The sequence below is a fragment of the Tenrec ecaudatus genome, chromosome 15, assembly GCF_050624435.1.
Source record: "Tenrec ecaudatus isolate mTenEca1 chromosome 15, mTenEca1.hap1, whole genome shotgun sequence".
NCBI lineage: Eukaryota > Metazoa > Chordata > Mammalia > Afrosoricida > Tenrecidae > Tenrec > Tenrec ecaudatus.
Window position 1 is genome coordinate 115,593,469 of NC_134544.1, and position 20,327 is coordinate 115,613,795.

General features: G+C 40.8%; 1 protein-coding gene across 2 annotated transcripts in view; it reads left to right on the forward strand.

Annotated features, from left to right (window-relative positions):
• Nucleotides 1-20,327, forward strand: part of RALBP1 (ralA binding protein 1) — an 85,166-nt gene that overhangs the window by 50,115 nt on the left and 14,724 nt on the right. For both annotated transcript variants that reach the window (XM_075533036.1, XM_075533037.1), the window contains 3 exons: nucleotides 6,928-7,277; nucleotides 9,044-9,205; nucleotides 10,571-10,702. In XM_075533036.1, coding sequence (XP_075389151.1) covers nucleotides 6,928-7,277; nucleotides 9,044-9,205; nucleotides 10,571-10,702 — 644 coding nt within the window. The remainder of the gene's footprint in view (nucleotides 1-6,927; nucleotides 7,278-9,043; nucleotides 9,206-10,570; nucleotides 10,703-20,327) is intronic.

Consider the following 20,327-nt stretch of genomic DNA (forward strand, 5'->3'; position numbering starts at 1 on the left):
TTAGACCACACCCACTAAACTCAGCATTCTTATGGAGCAAAGTACAACTATAGGCCCTAGGGTTTCTGCAAATCTTTCTAGAAGCAGTCTGCATCCTTGTTCTTCCATGAAACATCTGCTGATTTTGGAACGCCAGCCTTTTAGTCAGTGGTCCAGATTTAGTCCAAATCCAGCTTGGTTCTTCGTAACTCCTTAGTGGTACATAAAATGAAGCCTATTTAAATGAATTGGAAAATTAACTGTTAAGAATATGAATTGATTTTTTAAATGTAAACAATAATAAAATAAGTTGCTTGTTTTATTTGGCCTTGATAGGTAAGACATTTTATTTTAGGTAAAAGTTTCTCTGAAAAATTACTGCAACTTTGTTTAAAGGATTCTTTCACCTTTGATCTGTTTTTTATGTCAGCATTCTGTAAGAAACTCAGGTTGCAACTCTTCCTCAGTGGTTTTCAAGCTGAGTTGCTTGCCCAAGAATCGACTCCTAGGCCCAAGCTCCTGCTTTGATGAGCTCAAATACCATTGTGTCTTTTTCTTGTGGCTACGTGCTGCGTTCAGCATGACATGCAGTGCACAGGTGAAGACTGACTTTTTCTGAATACTGCTACTAGTAGATTGTTGCCATGAGAATCAGTCTTGAGCCTGTCTACTCTTGGTTCTCAGGCGAGGTACAACATTCCAGCCAGATTCAGAGAAAAGCCTTGAACAGAATGAGTTTAAAAAGAGATACTTTGTCTCAGAGCACTAAAGGGCCTCCAGCTAATCAGAACAAGAACTGGGTTTTTATTTTGCTAATGGTGAATTTTCTATTGCTGGCTTGTTTTCTAGCAGGTCTACTGCTATTAGATGACTTAGCATTCCTCCCTTTCCAGGTACGTGTACCCCAACACGCCAGAGTCTGAATCCAAGAGTCAAGTCATCCGTTGTGGGAGTAGTGTGAACATCCTGTTTCCACACACACCACCTGCCCATATTAGGTTTGCCACAAAGATAAACTGAGGCCAGGCCAGAAGTCATACTGCCTGGGAGGGAGGGGAGAGCAGAGAAAGGGACAGGAGCAACCTGAGCTCCCGGCCTCAGGGAGGTTCATAGATCCCCAGCTGTGAGCCCAGGAAGTCGCACCTATCTGTGGTGAAGAGCAAGTTTTTAAGGTGTTCAGGAGGGAAAACAAGGGGGAGGGGGCAGGGACTTAAGCCCTCTCCATCTGGGACATTCCGAGGTAGGGTGGTGTCTTGATCATTCTGCCTGATACCTACAGGAGATGGCTCTTGTCCTTGGAGCCCTTTTGAAGCTAGCTGACTTGGCCCGATAAGGGCAGATCAGGCTGTTCCTTGTGTTCCCGACCTGTGCCTGACCCAAGAGCCCACACCTTTTTATTCTCTGTGAGGTTTCTCAGTTGGGAAAAGTCTTGGTCCTTGGCTTCACACGAGAAGGAATTCACACTAAAGCCTGGTTTGTGATCCAAGTGGGTTTTATAATGATAGAAGTTTCAGGTTTTACCGATAACTGAACACAGAACTGCACCCCCCCACACGTGGCAACCTGAGGCCAGATGAGAGAGACAGAGAGAGACTGCAGCACAGCTGAGCAGAAGGCAGAGGAGCAGTGGGGAAGAGAGGAGCTGGTCTCCAGGTTTCAGCCTTTTGGGGCCTGCGGCTGGGAGGCGTGGTCAAGGGTACTGATTGACCCCATTAGCTGAATTAAGTCCACCGGGTTCAGGTACCTGAGTTGGCACATGCCCTTTAGGCTTTATGGCTTCCACCCTCCTGAGGGGTCAGAGGCATGGAGAGGAACAACCCCCCCATCTAGCTACCTAACAGCTTCTCTTTCATTGGTGAAGGAAATGTGTCTTATCTGCCCTTTACCTTCCTTTGTGCTTGGGGAGGATTGGGGAAAGTATGCTTTCACCTCCCTTTTGTGTAGAATTCTTTCCATTGTCACACTTTTACCCTTTCATTGCCACCTTTTCCCCATTGCCCAGTTTTGTCTAGCTAGCAACACTTTCCCAGTGAGAGTTTGCTCATTCTGTATTCTTAAATAAGTTCCAGTTACTATGAAAGATAATTTAAAAGGTTGTGTGATTTGTTGAATGACAGAATCTAGAGTCAAGTTTAGAAATTCTGATAGATTTTATTTAGGAATAAACCAAATTGCTGCAGCAAGAAAGCCTGACACTCCAGAGGAGGTACCAAGAACTTCACTTCCTTTTCACAAGGGCCTCTGGAGACGCTAGTTTGGAAAAAGTGGATCGGACATTTGTCACATAAGCAGAGGCCAGTCCTTTCGAAGGAGATTGGGATAGGGGAGGAAGTGTGTGGTTGGGCTACATGTCCTTTTTTTTGCCCATTTGTAATCGGTACAAGTCATAGCTTTACTCCAAGAACGTTTTAAGAGAATATGAATTTCTAAATCAGTTATGATTTTTTCTGGTGGGCACATTTTACTCTGTCTACTGTCACATACCAAACTGTCAAATACCAAACTGAAGTTTCTATTAAAATTAAAGAATTACATTGAAGGAAGACTATAACGTATATCAAGCAGGATATTCACAGAAGTGTTCTGGCAAGAGGGAATGTTCAGAGTTTAAGTATAGAAAATCTGGGAACATAAAAGGAAGAAAACGTGATTGGTTGGCATTTACAGAATTGTTTTTTAACAGAAAATTGCAAGATCCTGTAACCATTGTTATGTTAACTTCCCTGGTGGGTAATCGCGAGTGTGGCTGGGGTAAATGTTACCTGTCAGAAGCAGTAACCATGAGCCACAATCGAGATTACACTGCAGAGAAGTCCCTTATCTGCTCCCCGGTCCAGTGGTCTTCTCTGCATGAAGTGGGTGGGAAATTCAAAACTGCAAGTCCAAAAGAGACATACACACACAGAAACAGTGATACAGTGTAACCAGTGAAATTACATTGTTTCAAAGCAAATCACCTCAGATTTGTCCCTAGAAACCTTTTTACTGTCATTTGGAAAATTTTTGTATGGAAATTTTTTGTCCGTGGCATCAAAAAAGTGTCACTTTAGCCCAAAAGGAGTTTTAGACCAGATAAATGACAGCAACAGTGACTTAGAATTACTTGTAGAATTGAGCGATAGTGGTTCATGGGGAAATTCATCATCCGACACTGACACTGATCAGGTAAGTGACGACTGACGATTCCGCACCTGAGCTCAGCGATGGGCGAACTTGCTGCTCTATTGTCAGACAGCTCCCCCAAGATTCCCATTTACTGGAGCACCTGGTATGAGAGTAGACGTTGACCACAGCAACCCTTTGGTGTACCTACAATTATTTGACTGATGAGGTCATTGAAAAAATTGTTACGGAGACAAACCGGTACAAAGAGCAACAATCTGCTACTCTGCTTCATAAGTTTTCAAGAAGCAGAAAGTGGGAACCAGTGACCAAAGATGACATTTGGAAGTTTCTGGGCCGAATCATACTTCAGGGAGTGACGGGGAAACCCCTGCAGAGTGGTATTGGACCACCAATAAATTACTTGCAACTCCATTTTTTGCCACCGTCATGCCAGAATACAGATTTTCCCTGATTATGGAATTTTTTTCACTTCGCAAACAAGAATTTGGTACAAAATTACTGACATAATTAGACCGCCAGGGAGGTTAATCACTCTGCATTACAGTCTTGTTGACTGTGGCTATTGGGGCGGGGGGAGGGGAGTGAGCCTGAGTGACTGTCATATCTAGGAACATTCTGTGAGAAGAAAGGTGAAGAGGGGGCCAACTGACTTCCTTGGGTATGCTCACTACACTTTTGAAAAGATCAGAATAAGCAATAAGCAGCAAAGCGAAGTACAGTCTGCAACTTTGGGAGAAGCTTCCCCTTCCTTATGTTTCCCAAATCACATGCAAACCCTACTGCCATTGAGCCCATGCTAGCTCGGATATAGGGTTTCTGTGATTCAATATTTGTAGTTGTGCCTAATCCACAGCAGCACCAGTGCTCTTTTCTGTATGCTAATTATTTCCTTCACACTACATGGATATATATACAATATATTATTTATATGATTAATTATCTATATTACATACATAATCGTACAGATTTTTTCACTGCAATGTGAATGCTTTATTTGGAGTGTTCACGTTTTCAAAGAAAACATTCAGATAATAGTCAGAATAACAACAAGCTAAGCAATACGCTGCTTTGTTTTTTAGGTTGTTATTCTTGGTGGTAGTGTTGGGGGAATAAATAAATATATGAGCAAGAAAGAGAGGTGGTTCTTCTAAGAATATTGAAAAGTTATTGCTTATTATGTTTTACTCATTATCATAAAAGCAAATAAAAAAGGAAATTGTTTTCTTCCCATTCTGTTTCAAAATAAAGATCATGGAAAAATATAATTCATACTATTATTTTTATAATTGGCAATATTTTATTTTGTCCATGCTGGGTAAGCTTTAAATAAACACATTTTCAAATAAAATAAGGAATGTACAGACTAGCTATAAACATTGTATTTGTTATAAAATGGTATTCAGGTTAGGTAACATTTTAATATTTATCATTAGAAACTGTCAGTCTTAATTTCTGGCTGTTTTCACATAATTGGCCTAAAAACAACAAAAAGGTATGGTGTAGTCTGTTAGTGATTGAAGTCACTAAATTTTGTCACTTAAATGCAGATTGAACTAAAACTATGAGAGCATACACCCCCAAACCCGGAATTCCCCCCACCCCAAGAGTTATGTATTTAAATTCTTTTTACAAAACAACCTTATCACCTTCAAAGTACTCTCCATTACACTTAATACATTTGGCAAATCTGCAATTCCATTCTTGGAAACAATTTTCGCACTCATGTGTTTGGATGGCTGACAGCACCTCCCTCGTTTTATCTTTCACCTCTAAGTTGTCAAATCACTGTCCTTCGCAGAAACCAGAAGTTGCATGGAGTAAGGTCAGGTGACTAAGGTGCGTGGGGCAAGAGAGGCATGCTGTTTTTTTGCCCCAAACTGGCACACAGATGGCTGTGTAAGCAGGTGCATTGTTGTGGTGGCAAAACCAGTCCCTCGTCTGTCACACATGAGGCCTTTTTGCCACACACTATTACACCATCTTTTCAGAACCTCTAAATATAAACCTTGATTCACAATTTCTGACCCGGTGAAACGAACACCAAAGCACTATCCCCCTAACATGAGAAAAAAAAAGCATCACCTTGACCTTTGATTTCCCTTGACGAGCTTTTTTTTGGGTGAAGTGACGAGAGCATCTTTCTCTGGCTCACTTTCAGGGTCAGAAATAGGGCCATGTCTGTCACCAGTAATGATCTTAGTAAAAAGTCTGGTTCTCTTTGGAGATGTTTTTTCAAAGTATGGCCTGTTTCCACTCAATGTCTTTTTCCTGGTCAGTCAGAACCTGAGGCACAAATTTTACAGTGACCCTCCCTTCTCATTCCCCAATCTTTCATGAAAATTCGCTGGAACTAGCTCCAAGAGAGTCCAGATAACCCCATCTCTTCAGTGGTCGGTCAGGTGGTCTTTGAGCACAAGTACATGAATTTTGTGGACATTTTTGTCCATTTTAGAAGTTGACATTTCAGCTGTTTTGAAACAAGAAAACCACTTGTACACTTGAGGTTTTCCCATAGTGCTCTCCTTATAAGCTGTGATCGACATCACGGCAGTTTCTGCGTCACTTTTCCTGAGCAGGAAACAAAATTTCACAGCCACGCCCCGTTCTCTTAAATCAGCTGTCACAAAAAATGAGGTTCAAGGGAAACTGCTTTTATGAAAAAAAGTTCATTGTGACCAGAGAGAACCTTTCCAGGTGACCCCACTGGGTGCACTGACTCAGAGCGAGTTGCTTGATGTTTGCCTTTAAACGTGTGCTATGAAAGCTCCGCCCAGCAGGTTTATTTCCTTCTCTTTTTTTTGAGGGGGGTGGGGGTGGTACCCCTTCGTATATAATGTTTGAAATCCATTCCAGAGCTTCACTTTTCCTTTTTTTTTTGTCCCAGCATTTCATTTTAAGGAAACAGTGAAAGAACTCAGGAATAGAAATGGGGTGTGAATTAATAAGAATGATTTTCAGTAATTTGGGTTAGGTCTTGGGCCGCTATGTGAAGGCCAGCTGTTCAAACCCACTCTAAAGATAAATCGTCTCGAAGGATTGCTGTATGTTGGAATCAGTTTGATGGTGCTGGGTTTTGTTTAGATGGTGCGCTCACCTTTTCTATTTGAAATGTAATCACTCACGACTTATTTTGGAACTTGCATCCATACACTGAGTTAGGATTTATGTTCGTCCTGTGACGATTACCAGAAGCTGTTAGCCTTTCTTGGTGACGGCACCTCAACTAGCACCACGTCGGTACCTGCTGTGTAGCGCAAGATGCATTCTTCAGTTACAGCTTAATCTCTTTTCAGAACTTTTTCCTATTAATTTTTGAACAAGGAGCCCTGAGGCTGAGTGCTTGAGCACTCAAGCTGTCAACAGAAACTTGATGGTTTGAACCTACTAGCCGCTCTGTAGGAGAAAGATAAACCGTTGGCTTCCATAAAGATTTATAGACTTAGACACCTAAGGGGGAAGTTCTGGTCTATCCTCTAGATTCACTGTGAATTGGAATCACCTTGATGGCAGTGGGTTTTAGAACCTTTAAACAAATTTTTTGTTTTATTTTTTTTCTTGTATTAGTATTTGCTTAATATATGTCCATGTATGAGTAGTAAGGTTTTCAGTTATATGGCTTTTGGTAGATATACTCTTAAAATGTTGTCTTTTGCGTTTTGTTATTTATAGGACACTCTGAAACCTGTGCAGATAAATAATTTACAATTATAACTTAGTTTTCCTATGTCCCCACTAGGGGTGATTGCGGTGATAATGAAAACTGAGGTGTTTGATTTCCTTTTGGGGGCATTTTCTTTCTCTTTTTAATTTGAATGTGTTAAGGAATTAAATCAAAAGTGGATGAACTGAAAGCAGCCTATGACCGTGAAGAGTCTCCAAACTTGGATGACTACGAGCCTAACACTGTAGCCAGTTTGCTGAAGCAGTATTTGAGAGACCTTCCCGAGAATTTGCTTACCAAAGAGCTGATGCCCAGGTTTGAAGAGGCTTGTGGCAAGGCCACGGAGGGCGAGAAAGTGCAGGAATTCCAGCGCTTACTGAAGGAACTGCCGGAGTGTAACTACCTTCTCATTTCCTGGCTGATGATACACATGGACCATGTGATCTCCAAAGAACTGGAAACAAAGATGAACATACAGAATATTTCTATAGTGCTCAGCCCAACAGTTCAGGTATGTGGTATTCCCTGTACGCAGCCCCTCAAGTATTGGCCCTTGGACTCTGTAGCTGGGCAGCGTATAGATCCATTAACAATTATGGTCCACCCCACAGGGTCAGGACGAGTTGGAGTTCAACAACAGTGGGTTTGGTTTCGCTATTATATGATAGGTTAGCTTGAATATAGGCCCTTTTTTCTCTCATAACATGGACAGCATTGACATATAAGATGACGAAATATTTATTCTTTAACTTGAAGTTTTTTGTTTTTTATATCATTTGAATATTGCATAGTTTTTAGTGTGGGTTTCAGATGACAGTAATCAATCATGTATAGAGAAGAAGCCATTGGTACCTACAATTACAAACTTAATGTTGGCATTTTAAAGATTTCAGATACTTCATCATCCTGATTGCTTAGTTACACACATACACGCTTCTCAAATGCAGGACTAGAGGATCTGTCATATATTAATATAGTCAAAGATTTAATGTGTGGACTTTATAAGAAAATTTAACTAATGAGTTCATTGGTGTCTTATTATACAGATATAATGATTTTAGAATTTGATAAGTGTGTGTTCTTGCATCATAATAGGGATGGTTCCATCACAGAAGATTTAGGTGCAGTGTAAGAGTAAGTTCCAGGTAGGAAATAATCTCTGATTAGTACACTATACTCACAGCATATTTAAATAAAACTTAGAGTCTTACTTAAAAATGTGCTGTCCAGGTATGCCAAGAAGTGGTACACTTTTGATAAGGGATTCTTCAAGCCTCAGCCCCTCATAAGCACTGCAAATGCTCTTCTCTCATTATTTCTTACTCGATTCCTGTGGGAGTTAAATGGTCTCAAAAACCACTTGAAAATAAAGAATTTTTTTTAAAATCACTTAATATTGTAGTGATAGAAAAGCAGCTGTGTATAGATTGCTTAAGACACTCCAGTCAATTAGCATAATAGGGTTCTTAAAATTTGTGTTCTACCTCTTAATATGGTAAGTAGTATTTGGGGTATTTGTAAAGCGTATGAGCGACCATTTACGATAAAGCTATTGGTCTTTCTACATATGGATAAAAGGGATAAAACCCAAGAATCAGAAGGAACTGGTTTACAAGATTATTTGTCTACGCAAACCACTGCCCTCTCCATTTTGAGTCTAGAAAAACACCCGGGCTCTCTGGACATACTCATCCGCACATATTCTGCTCACAGTGCACACAGGGCGCTGATGTGAGATAGTTAAAAACTTTGACTGGGGTGGGGAGAGAATATAACACATTTGTTATATGTGTAAAAATTTTGATAAATGCTGCCTGACCACCTCTACTGGACATTCTAATCAAGCACACGGTAAATGGGTTCTAATAATAAGGGAGAAAACGGAGAAGAGAACTTTAAATTAACCTACCAAGGCTAGAGGAATCCCCAAAACTGTACCCCCGAGTTGCTCTTCAAACATTGAAACTGTCCTCCGAAGTCACCTCTCAAATAAGAAACCGTTTTGCCTCCAAAGTATAAAAATGGTATCCCAGTGTAGTACATTTCTTTTAAAAAGTACGTAAGACCAAAGAATCAGCAAACAGCTATTTTAAAGCAAAGCACAAGGTGGTACTCCTTAGCTTTTGCCTCCTTTTCTTAGCTTCTTGATTCTCAAGGATATGATTTAACTCAGTTTCCTCCCTTCCCCCTCCCCCACTCGTGTTACAGATTAAAGCATGAACAAGGAAATGAAATTTAATTTTAATACTTTTCTTGAAAATATTTTATCTTTCTTAGATTAGCAATCGTGTCCTGTATGTGTTTTTCACACATGTGCAAGAGCTCTTTGGAAATGTGGTCTTGAAGCAAGTGACCAAACCTCTTCGGTGGTCTAACATGGCCACTATGCCCACACTGCCAGACACGCAGGAGAGCATCAAGGAGGAGATCAGGAGACAGGTGTGTGAAGCGCCATCCCTGTACACTTAAGCTGTTAAAGCGCCACCGTCCATCTGGCACTTCGAAGACCGCTTGTCATTCTTCACAGCTCTGGTTTATTGAGCGCTCTTCTGAGGGTCTGATTCTGGGATCACCACCTTCTTCACGGCAGATTAGAGAAGCAGCGTGGTAGAAAGAGCACCAGCTGTGGAATCAAAAAATCTGCTTTTAAATTCTTGCTAGTATCTGATTTACTGATGGGTTTTAGGCAAACCACTTAATCTTCTTAAACCTCAATATTTTCAGTTGTAGACAGATCTTCCTCAGACTGAGGTGAAGTTTAATGAATGAAATAATGTGCTCAGCACAGAGCCAGGCACATAGTCAGCAATCCAAAGCATTCACTCATCCAGATAAGGCTGCTGCTTCCCATCCAACCTACTGTGCAGAGGACACCGAGACTTGGGACAGTAAAGAGATTGTGTGTTTCATCTGCTTGTTACTGAGCTCTAGCTATGAAAGCCAGAATTGAGCCAAGTGTAAGGCCGTTTTGATGGATTCCTTGTATATAAGAAACACTACCATTTGGTTGTATGGTGGCTTTCGATTTGTTTTATTTTTTGGCGAGACTGAATAAGAAATTCAACACTTTAATAAAGTCCTTACTTATATTTGATTACTATTACAGCTTTCATTTGAATATATATCGTGTGGAACAAATTTTAAATCGCTGCTTGTGTTTTTTTCCTTTTATGTACTCGGAGCTCTCAGTTCTCACTGGTTAATGATAGGGTTAAGGAAATGTGAATTAACTTCTGTGGAACCAGGGTAAATTACTGAATGAAAATACAATGCCCTTCCTTTTTTTCTTATTAGTTTGTGTATTTTTAACAGTTTCACTGACATACCGTTCACATACCACGTATTTCAGTTGTTCAGTCACATTCGTAGGAGTTGAGCAATCACCACCTCAGTCATCTCCAGGACGTTTCTTCCTTGTACTCATTGTTAGCTTCCGGTTTCCTGTTAGCATACCTTTTCATGTCCCTTTGAATCTCTTAATCCAGTTGTCGCTTTAGGTTTACCTAATCTGATTTTGATAAAGAAAATCATACATAATCAAGACAGAAAACACACAGCCCAACAACAATGAAACAAAGAAAAACCTCAACTGAAAATAAATTGTAGAAATATTAAAAATGAGAGCAATTGTACTTCAATGCCCTTTAGTCGTCTTGACAAAGAAGCCCAGGTCATCGTTCCATTCCTTTACGCAAAATTGAAAAATAGTTGATCCTACACCTTTAGAGATCGCATGGCTGTTCTTTTAAAGTAATAAGACTGGAATATTACTAGGTGTGTGTGTGCTTTTTTTTTTTTTTTTAGGAGTTTCTTTTGAATTGCTTACATCGAGATTTGCAGGGTGGGGTAAAGGATTTATCTAAAGAGGAAAGATTGTGGGAAGTACAAAGAATTTTGACAGCCCTCAAAAGAAAACTGAGAGAAGCTAAAAGACAAGTGAGTAAACTTATTTTTGTACATCGTATTTATACTAAGAATGTGCTGGTGTCTTTGATAGCTATTCTTCTTTAAAAATAGAATGCATTTTTGAAGTTCCTGATGAGAAATTTATTTGCTTAAATGTTTTCAGTTTTATATTATTGATACTTCACCCTACTATCGGTCAAGTGTTTTATTCTAAAAGATTTTTAAAGATAATTTTATACTGAAAACTGTTATATTTCTAATTATATCTGTAAACAGCTTTTTTAAGTCTGAGAAGCAGGTTGGAGGGTAACATCTTCAGAGACATTTGGAGAACTTGAGGCATTTGAATTGAGTCAGCTCTTTAGAAATATATTGGTATGGATTACATGGAAGATATTGAAGTACTGGGGGAGTTTTCCTTAATTGGAAGAATTCATGTACCTGATTCCTAAAAATTTGAGTAATCAGACATCAGATCCTTCCCTCTTGGTGTGTGTTGTGACTGTAGGACTGTGGGTTTATCAGGTACATCAAGACTTGAAATCCCAAATCTCTGAAATTTCTTATAATCTATATGTAGATTAAACTATAGGATCCAAATTCGAAGGAACCTAGGTTAGCATTTGCCAGATTCATATTTAGTAATGGGTCACAGTTGGGGTTGTTTCTCAAGACTAGATGGTGTGATTAATTTTTTTGCATTGAAGTATTGGAGATTGTATTTAGTGGAGAGCTGCTGTTGGCTGCCCTAGAGTTTGACCCAGCCCGTGCAGACACTGAGAATAAAGGGAAACGAAACACCCTGTCCTGTATCACCCTCATACACAGTTGCAGATCACACTTCTATTTCACTCGAGTTTTCATTGGCTGGTTTAAAAAATTACATTACCAGGCCATTCTTCTTAGTTCATCTTAGATCTTGAAACTCTGTTGAAATCTGTGAAGTATCACACAAACCACCACTGGTAGGTAATAACTGCATGTTCATTGCTAAAAAATCGACCCTGGCTTTCCTCAATGCAAAATGAGAATTCTGCCACTAAGCATCAGTTGCTTACTTGTTTTCTAGCCTTTGTCTGGAGGAAAGCATGGAATTGGAATTTTACAAAGGTCACACGTTTATAAAGTACCAGCAGAAGCCATCAGTGTGTCTTTCTCTCTTCCTTTTTCCTACCAATTACCCATCTTTTGTTTCATATGCTTGGTTTTTATCTTCTTCCTGTTTTGCTTGCCTCTCTCCTTTTATCAGCATAAAACCAAGTTGTGTTAGTCTGGGTAGACTAGAGAAACAAGAGACACTGATATGTTTATAAGAAAGAGTTTTATATAAAGAGTAATCGTACATTAAGAAAACATCCCAGAACAGGCCAGTTCAAGTCCATAAGTCCAATATTAGTCCATATGTCTGATACCAACCTCTAAAGTCCTCCTCAGGCTCACAAAACACATGCAATGATGCCAAATGCGGGAAGATCACAGGCCAGTGGGTGGGAAGTCTTGTGGATCCAGTGGTGTTGTAAGCATCTCAGCGCTGGCAGGGGTCTCCATGTTGCTCCTCCAGCTCAGGACACTAGCATAGCTCCATGTGTCTTGTCAGCTGCAATTCCTCCCAGGGAGTGAGCCTGAGAGAGTGTCTCCCGCCTCCAAGAATCCTCAGGAGAAGCCATGCCCACAAAGAGACCTCATTGGCTATGACCTGATTGACAGGCTAGGCTCCACCCCTTCACTTTTAATCCTCTCAAATTGACAAACGATTATATAACTACCACAGAGTTATAATCACTGACTAATTAGACTTCCTATGTAGATTGTAATTTTTAATTCTATGCATGCCTGGTCAGCCTTGAAAATGTGTCATTGACCTAAAAGAAATAGTTTATTGGTATATACTTTCATATGCCATACAATTTAATAGTTAAGTCATATTTTGAAGAGTTGCACTTTCATCATCACAATTCCCGAACATTTTCTCATTGGAGTTAGCTCTCATTTCTCCTATTCTCCCCTGCTGTACCACTAACCATCCAGTTACTGTCTCCATAGATGTGCCTATCCTGTGGTACATTCCATATACAGAAAAGCATACAAAACAATGCACAACCCCACAAAATCATGCAAAGCAACAAATAACCCAGTAATAACGACTTGACAATCAAAGAGAAAGCAGAAAATATTCAAAATTGAAACAACTTTAAAGTGGGTCAAAAAGAGCAAATGGGAAGAGACTACACTTGAACCTAAGAGCGTCTGTCGTGGTTGACGCTACAGTTCTCTGTCTGATAGTGAGCTATTCCCGCCCCTGGGCTGTGTTCAGAGGGGATTCGCTGTCTATTTGATCTATGTGGGGACACTGCAAAGACATTTGGGGTCCATTGTCATTCGTAGTCTTCTGTAAACCTGGTGTTCACAATTTGCACTCTGATACCGTTCCTTGCAGATATTTTATTATGTACACTCCTTAGATTGCACAGGCTGGTGTGCTTCTTTCATGTGGACTTCGTTCACGCAAGTGCAGGTTTCACTTTGATTTCTCTTGCTTTGGCAACACTCTTGTATAAACAGATCATGAGAGAGCAAGAAGAGCCAACATGGAAAGGCAGTGATTACTTTACCAATTTTCTCTATGCTCTGATTTCATGTCTGCTCTCTAATTCACAAAATTCTCAACATTTTCTATCAAGTTACTTTTAGCTTTGAGGAATCAATGTTATTATTGAAAGAACAAACCAAACCCACTGGCATCAAGTTGATTGTGACTCAGTGACCCTGTGTAGGATTTCGGAGGTTGTAAACCTTTATGGGTGTGTTAGTCTGGGTAGACTAGAGAAGCAAATTCATAGACACTCATATGGGTATAAGACAGAGTTTTATATCAGAGTATTTGTACATTAAGCAAACATCCCAGCCTAGTCTAAATCAAGTCCATAAGTCCGGTATTAGCACATATGCCCAATAGCAATTTATAAATTCCTCTTCAGACTCATGAAACACGTGCATTGGTGCCGAATGCAGAACAATCACAGGCCAGAGGGTGGGAAGTCTTGTGGATCCGGTGGCAGTGTAAGCATTTCAGCACTGGCAGGGGTCTCCACGTGGCTTCTTCAGCTCTGATGCTCAGGTTGCCATCGGCTCGTCTCCATGTGGTTTGTCGATTGCAATGTTTCCAATGGAGTGAGCAGAGAGAGAGAGTCTCCAAGGGAGTGAGCGTGTGTCCCGCTTCCAATGAGGTAATCGGCCTACGACCTGACTGACAGGCTAGACTCCACCCCCTTCAATCTTAATCCTCAAATTGACAACAGATTATGTAACTACTACCGTGGGAGTAAATGACTTCATGGTTTTCACGTGGAGTGACTAGTAGGTTCGAACTGCTGATCCTGCAGTTACCAGTCCAACACTTACCAACAGTGCCACTAGGGCGCCTTTATTTAAAAACAAACTCATGTAATTCATCACAATGACAGACTAAAAATAATTTTTAAAAACTCAGCCTCTCACAATGGGTATTGAGATGCATTTAACAGAATGCAACATGTATTTGTGATAAATATTCTTCAGCAAGCACTTTCTTCAGCATGACAGAGGACATCTGTGAAAAATCTCCATTTAACATTTTATCTAATTACGTCAGGCTGAATACATCCCCATGTATTGTAGGAAGCAAGACTGCTCTCACCACTTGCATGCAACATTATCCTAAAAGTTCTTGCCAACATATAAAGCAAAGGGAAAAAAGATGGGAGAAAGGCATACATATCGAAAAGAAGTAACTGCCTTTATTTATTCTTAGACAACGAATGGGATTGTCTGTTTGTAAAATAATGATTGCTTATGGAGAAAGGGAACTAGAGATTTTAATAGGATTGTACTGACATACGATCTAGATATGCATTACTTATATTTCTGTATATGAACAGTGAAAATGTGGTTATTGATCTTAAAAAAATAAGTGGATACATCATACATACGGAACGCAACTTTGTTTTTAAGTTTAACCAAACTAATCAATGATTCAATCCATATCAGAGTCCAAAATGATACTGTTTGTAGAAACTGACAAACAGTTCTAAAATTTATATGGAAACACAAATGATTTAAAAGTTTAACAATTTTTAGAAAGGAAATACAGTTGGGTCATAGTGTGAGATAAGAAGGCTTCGGGAAGCATAAGTGGATGGGCATCATGATAGAACCATAGATTTAAAACCACACATATACGAACAATCATCTTTTAAAATGTTAATAGATCATTTATTGGGGGCTCTTACAGCTCTTCTAACTCCACACATCAGTTGTATCAAGCATATTTTGTACATGTTACCATTATAATTTCCAAAACATTTTTTCTACTTGAGCTTTTGGTATCAGCTCCTCTTTTTTCCCTCTCCCCCCCCCCCCATGACTCTTGATAATCTATCAATTATTTTTTCCTATTTTACACCATCTGTTCCTGTTGTTCATCCCCCTTGGGGAGGGGAGTGTATCCGTCAATTGTTGTGGTTTGTTTCCCCTTCTCTCCCCACCTCCCACCCCCATGGCATCACCACTCCCATTACTGTGCCTCAGGGGTTCCGTGCGTAAGCGCTCTTTTACGCTTACCAGTGTACATGCTCTGGTCCAGCTGGATTGGCAAGGTAGAACTGGGGTCATGATATTGGGTGGGGAGGAATCACTAAAGAACTAGAGCAGTGGTTCTCAACCTTCCTAATGCCGTGACCCTTTCATACAGTTCCTCATATTGTGGTGACCCCCCCAAACCATAAAATTATTTTCAATGCTACTTCATCACTGTAATTTTGCTACTGTTATGAATTGGGTGACCCCTGTGAAAGGGTCGTTTGCCCCCCAGATTGAGAACCGCTGAACTAGACGAATGTTGTGTGCCTCATTGGCACCACACTGCACCCTGGCTGGCTCGTCCAGAACAATTAATTTTTCATGGAAATACTAAGGAAATTCAGTCTGGAAAGAGTATTCTTTTCAGCAAATGGTACGAAATAGTTGGATGTCCACATGCAGAAAAGTGGAGAACCTTGGCACTAACTGTACTGTAGACTAAAATAAACTCCAAATGCGTCATAAACTAAAACCATAGAGCTTTCAGATGAAAACAGAAAACCTTTCTAACTTTGAATAGTTAAGCAGCAATTTTTTAAATAAGGTACCAAAACAAAACAAGCCAATTACTTTTGACAAACGTTCACAGTCAAGTGACCACAATCACAGTTGTAATAGAAAATAGTTACACCACCATAGCCAATTACCACCTCCACCATTTTGCTTCCCCCAATAGCCACTGGCTAGCTTCCGTTGGTGTAATTTTGCTTAAAAAGGTAAGATTAAAAAGGTCAGCGAAACAAATGCCCTTTCTGCATTGATTTATTTTTGATAAATTTCAATCCATCAAAATTTTAAAAGTTGTTCTTTGAAAGACTTAAGAGATGAATGTGTAAGCCAAACAGAATGAAATATTTACATAAGACACTTCAAATTCGTGGAAGATGGAATTTGTCTCCAATTTTGTAAAAACTCCCTCATATATTGCTCTTTGAAATGTAAAATATCATTTTGGAAAGCAGTTTTGTAGTTTCTTATAAAGTTAAATATAGATCCCAGAAATCATCCTCATAGGTATTTATTTAGGAAAAGAAAGCATACTCTCTTAATGAAAATTAATCTCATTTCACTGGCCCTCTACCAAGTGTGGCATACATTTTTAGCAAAAGTACAGTGAGAGAAAGAGGGCAGAAGTTGCCAGGGAGGCATCAGGATTGTAGAGGGAGGAATTGATTGTAGTAACAAAATGTTCTGGATCATATTAGTGGTAGTCACTTGACTTCGTTAATGTGTCAAAACTACCATATATACTTGAGTATAATCTGACCAGAAAATCAGCCGAGACACCTAATTTTACCACAAAAGCTCTAATAAAAATGTGCTGAAAACTCGGCTTCTACATGAGTATGTACAGTAATTAGTCTGACAGTACACCTAAAAATGGACTCCTTTCCTTAAAGCCCCAAGTTAAAAAAAAAAAGGAAAAAAAAAGCACAGAATGTAATAGATGTGGAGGGTTTCAAATGGTGAAGTGCACATACAAGCCCAGAGTGGGTAATTTTCCCAGTGCATCCACAGACTACCTCTGTTAACATGATTCATCTGACTGTGGACTTACGAAAAAAAAAAAAAAAAAAACCTTTTTATTGTGAATCGGGTGACGGTCTACAGAGCAGCAGATCCTCAGTTTTTCTGCACTTGATCTTAGCCAAAAGGCGGAGGAGCAATTGGGGTCATCAATTTTTCATCCATCGGCTCCTACAGCCTATGCTGCGCTGCGTCTCCCGCCTTGCAGTTTCCTCAGTGCAGCACCGCTCAACCCGTTCTTTCTGGTCCCGTCTCCTCTCCTCTTCACCTTCTGGACTTCATCCTTGAGCATGATGCCAAGTGGCTGATTCTGAAATGTGCATGCTTTATGACTGTTATTACCCCCCTTTAGATCTAGTGATTGGCTGAGAAGTGAGCCACAGAGTGAGTTCCATTCCAGACCGAAGGACAAGTGAGCCACAGAGTGAGTTCCATTCCAGACCGAAGGACAACTAAGGGCCATATTTTGAGCATTCCAACAGCCTCTGTCCATTTGGAATATTGTTTTACTTCCTCCGATGATCCCTTTAGGAGCAGTTGGTTGTGGAAGCCAGACCAGACTTCTTCTGGTCTTGGCGGGGAGGAGACTGATCAGTTAGCCCATTGCAATAATTATTTCCAGATGCCTTTGATTCCCATCACTCTGGTTTCCTCTGGACAGGGAGAGAACAGTAATTGCACCCTAGACAACCAGTCATGGGTGTTACTACCCCAGTTACCAAAGTAGGATGTCGACCCCTATCTCTGTAAGCTATCTTATGGCAATTGACCTTCATGTCCCCTGAGGCTGATCCTGAGTTCCCAGGGCCAGTGATTGATTCCGGCTAGGTGACTGGTTATGGCTAAGTTTTCACGACTTTGCCCTCTGTGCGTGCCCCCTTAGCATTTAAAAACTTTCATATTGTAGCCCATAACCCTGGGTAAAGTATAGGCATATGCTTGTGCAGTCTCTCTGGATCATTCCGGCACCCTCCTCTGGGAAACACTGTTTTAGGATCTACATCTACTAGAAGAATGTTGCATTGTTGCTCACTCTGAGGCCTTCTGCAGTATCACCCGCTTTGGGGAACACTGCCAGCAGATGAACCCCTCAGGTTAGAAGTTACTCCGAATAAGGCGGAAGAAGCACTGTCTTCCCAAAGGACACAGTAGAAAGGTTGCTGAGTACTGCGGAATTTCTGCCCCAACGTTTTGAGGAGGAAGTGCCGTGCTGCTTTGCATGCCGAGGTTGCATTCCTGTACATTCGCACCAGCAGTGTGTGAGAGGTCCAGTCGCCGCCCGCACCAGCGGCGGTTGCTGTCTGTTCTTTGAAGTTTGCTATTCCTGACACCACTCTTCTGCCAGGTTGTTGACCTCCGCGAGAGTGGAAACTATGTTGCTAACATTTCTAAAACCAGACTAAGAACAGATGATGAAGAAGGAGCAGGCTTTTCACTTTGGAGGAACTGGCCTCTGGAAACCTCATGAGTAGCAGAGAAACGTCAGCAGATGAGGCCAGGAGCTGACTTGGAACTGACCATCAGTCGCACACATGTAAGTTAGCGTTGAAGCTGAACAGAATCGTAAAGCAAGTCCACGAGAGCCAAAATAGGACCTTGAGTCTCTCCCACCTACATTTTGAGAACATCTCGAGAATGGGTTGATTCATTGAACATTAATGACAGACGGCCTGATGAGCTGTGCGATGGTGTCAAGAACGTCATACGTGAAGAAAGCAAAAGGGCATTAAAAATACAGGAAAGAAGAGAAAACTGGATGTCAGAAGACAGTCTGACACTTGCAGAGTAGCCAAAACACGTGGAAAAAATGACGAAGTCAAAGAGCTGAGTGGAAAGTTTCAAAGGGCAGCTTCAGAAGACAAAGTACGTTAATGAACTGTGAAAGGAACTTGAGTTGGAAAGCCAGAAAGGAAGAAGAGGCTCAGCATAGTATGCTGAAAGAACTGAAGGGAAAAAAGTAAGCCTCATGTTGCAATATTGAAAGACCCTATGGGCAAAACATTGTATGATGTAAGAAGTTTGCTTCTGGGTCACGATGGCCACTAAGATCCATGAGAAAAACCCTCCAGAACAAACTGGAGAAAGCCAACACAAAGAAAAGCCAGGTACCTAGAACCCTGGAAGATAAAAATGAAAAAAAAATTTTTTAAACATTTTATTAGGGGCTCATACAACTCTTATCACAATCCATACACATACATACATCAATTGTATAAAGCACATCTATGCATTCTTTGCCCTAATCATTTTCAAAGCATTTGCGCTCCACTTAAGCCCTTTGCATCAGGTCCTCTTTTTTCCCCCTCCCTCCCCGCTCCCCCTCCCTTAGGAGCCCTTGATAATTTATAGATTATTATTGTCATACCTTGCCCTATCTGGCGTCTCCCTTCACCCCCTTCTCTGTTGTCCATCTCCCAGGGAAGAGGTCACATGTAGATCCTTGTAATCAGTTCCCCCTTTCCAACCCACTCACCCTCTACTCTCCCAGCATCGTCCCTCACACCCCTGGTCCTGGAAAAAAAAAATTTTTTTTTAAAGCTAAGTGACCTGAAGGAAGCCTCCACATTCCTGAGGCAGTGGGATGCAGGCAGAAGGTGAGGAATGGGCAGATCTGTTGAGCTAGAGAGGGTGGTGGGGAAGGAGCTGAGCCAGTCCTATATTCCAGGGTTTCTTAATGTTTCAAAGAGATACAGGTCCACATGCCCACGAATGGGTCCCAGTCATGATCCGGTTGCAGGGCTGTACCCTTGCATTCCTGGCACCCCAGGCTTTCCTGGCGCCCCAGCACTCTCCCTGTGATTCAGCACTTCCCCTCATACCTCAGCACCCTGGTGTTCCTGTGGCTGCCTGCACACCAGCTACAAAGGCCCCACAGCTCTCCACCACCTAGGGGATAATATGCCCTGAGTGCTTGAAGGAATGCCAACTGCTACTCCCAGCTGCTCCCCAGGGCTGAGAGATGTGCCTGCCCAAAATGCAAGTATTCTCCCCCCCCCTTCTTTTTTTAAAAACAGAAAAATTTTTTTAAATGTATTTCCCCTCGTTTTTATTTGTGGTTTATATTATTCCTCTTTTGCACCACTTGATGGAGTTAACTGTCCTCCAAGTTTCCAGTTATCCTATCACCCATATCCCGCTGTATCGCAGAGATAACAACCTCAGTCTACACAAAGACAGGCACAAATTAGCTAGATCCAGAGGAAGTGTGAAGAAGGAAGGAATGGCTTTGACACTACCAGAAAAAAGAATTCAAAAGAATGATGCTTAAGTGCTTTCAATGAAAGGAAAACAATATCGAGAACACATTGGGAAAATGGAAAAGACTAGAAACCTAACAAGAAAGAATAAAACAGAAATTCAAAAGACTAACATAGAGACACCAGAATTAGACAAAGAACAAAGTAATTGAATTGAAGTAATGGAAAGGTAAATTCTTGAGCTTTAAGACAAATCTCTAGACTCCAGTCTATGAGGAGAACAATCAGCAAAAGGAGCAAAAAATATGAAGCAA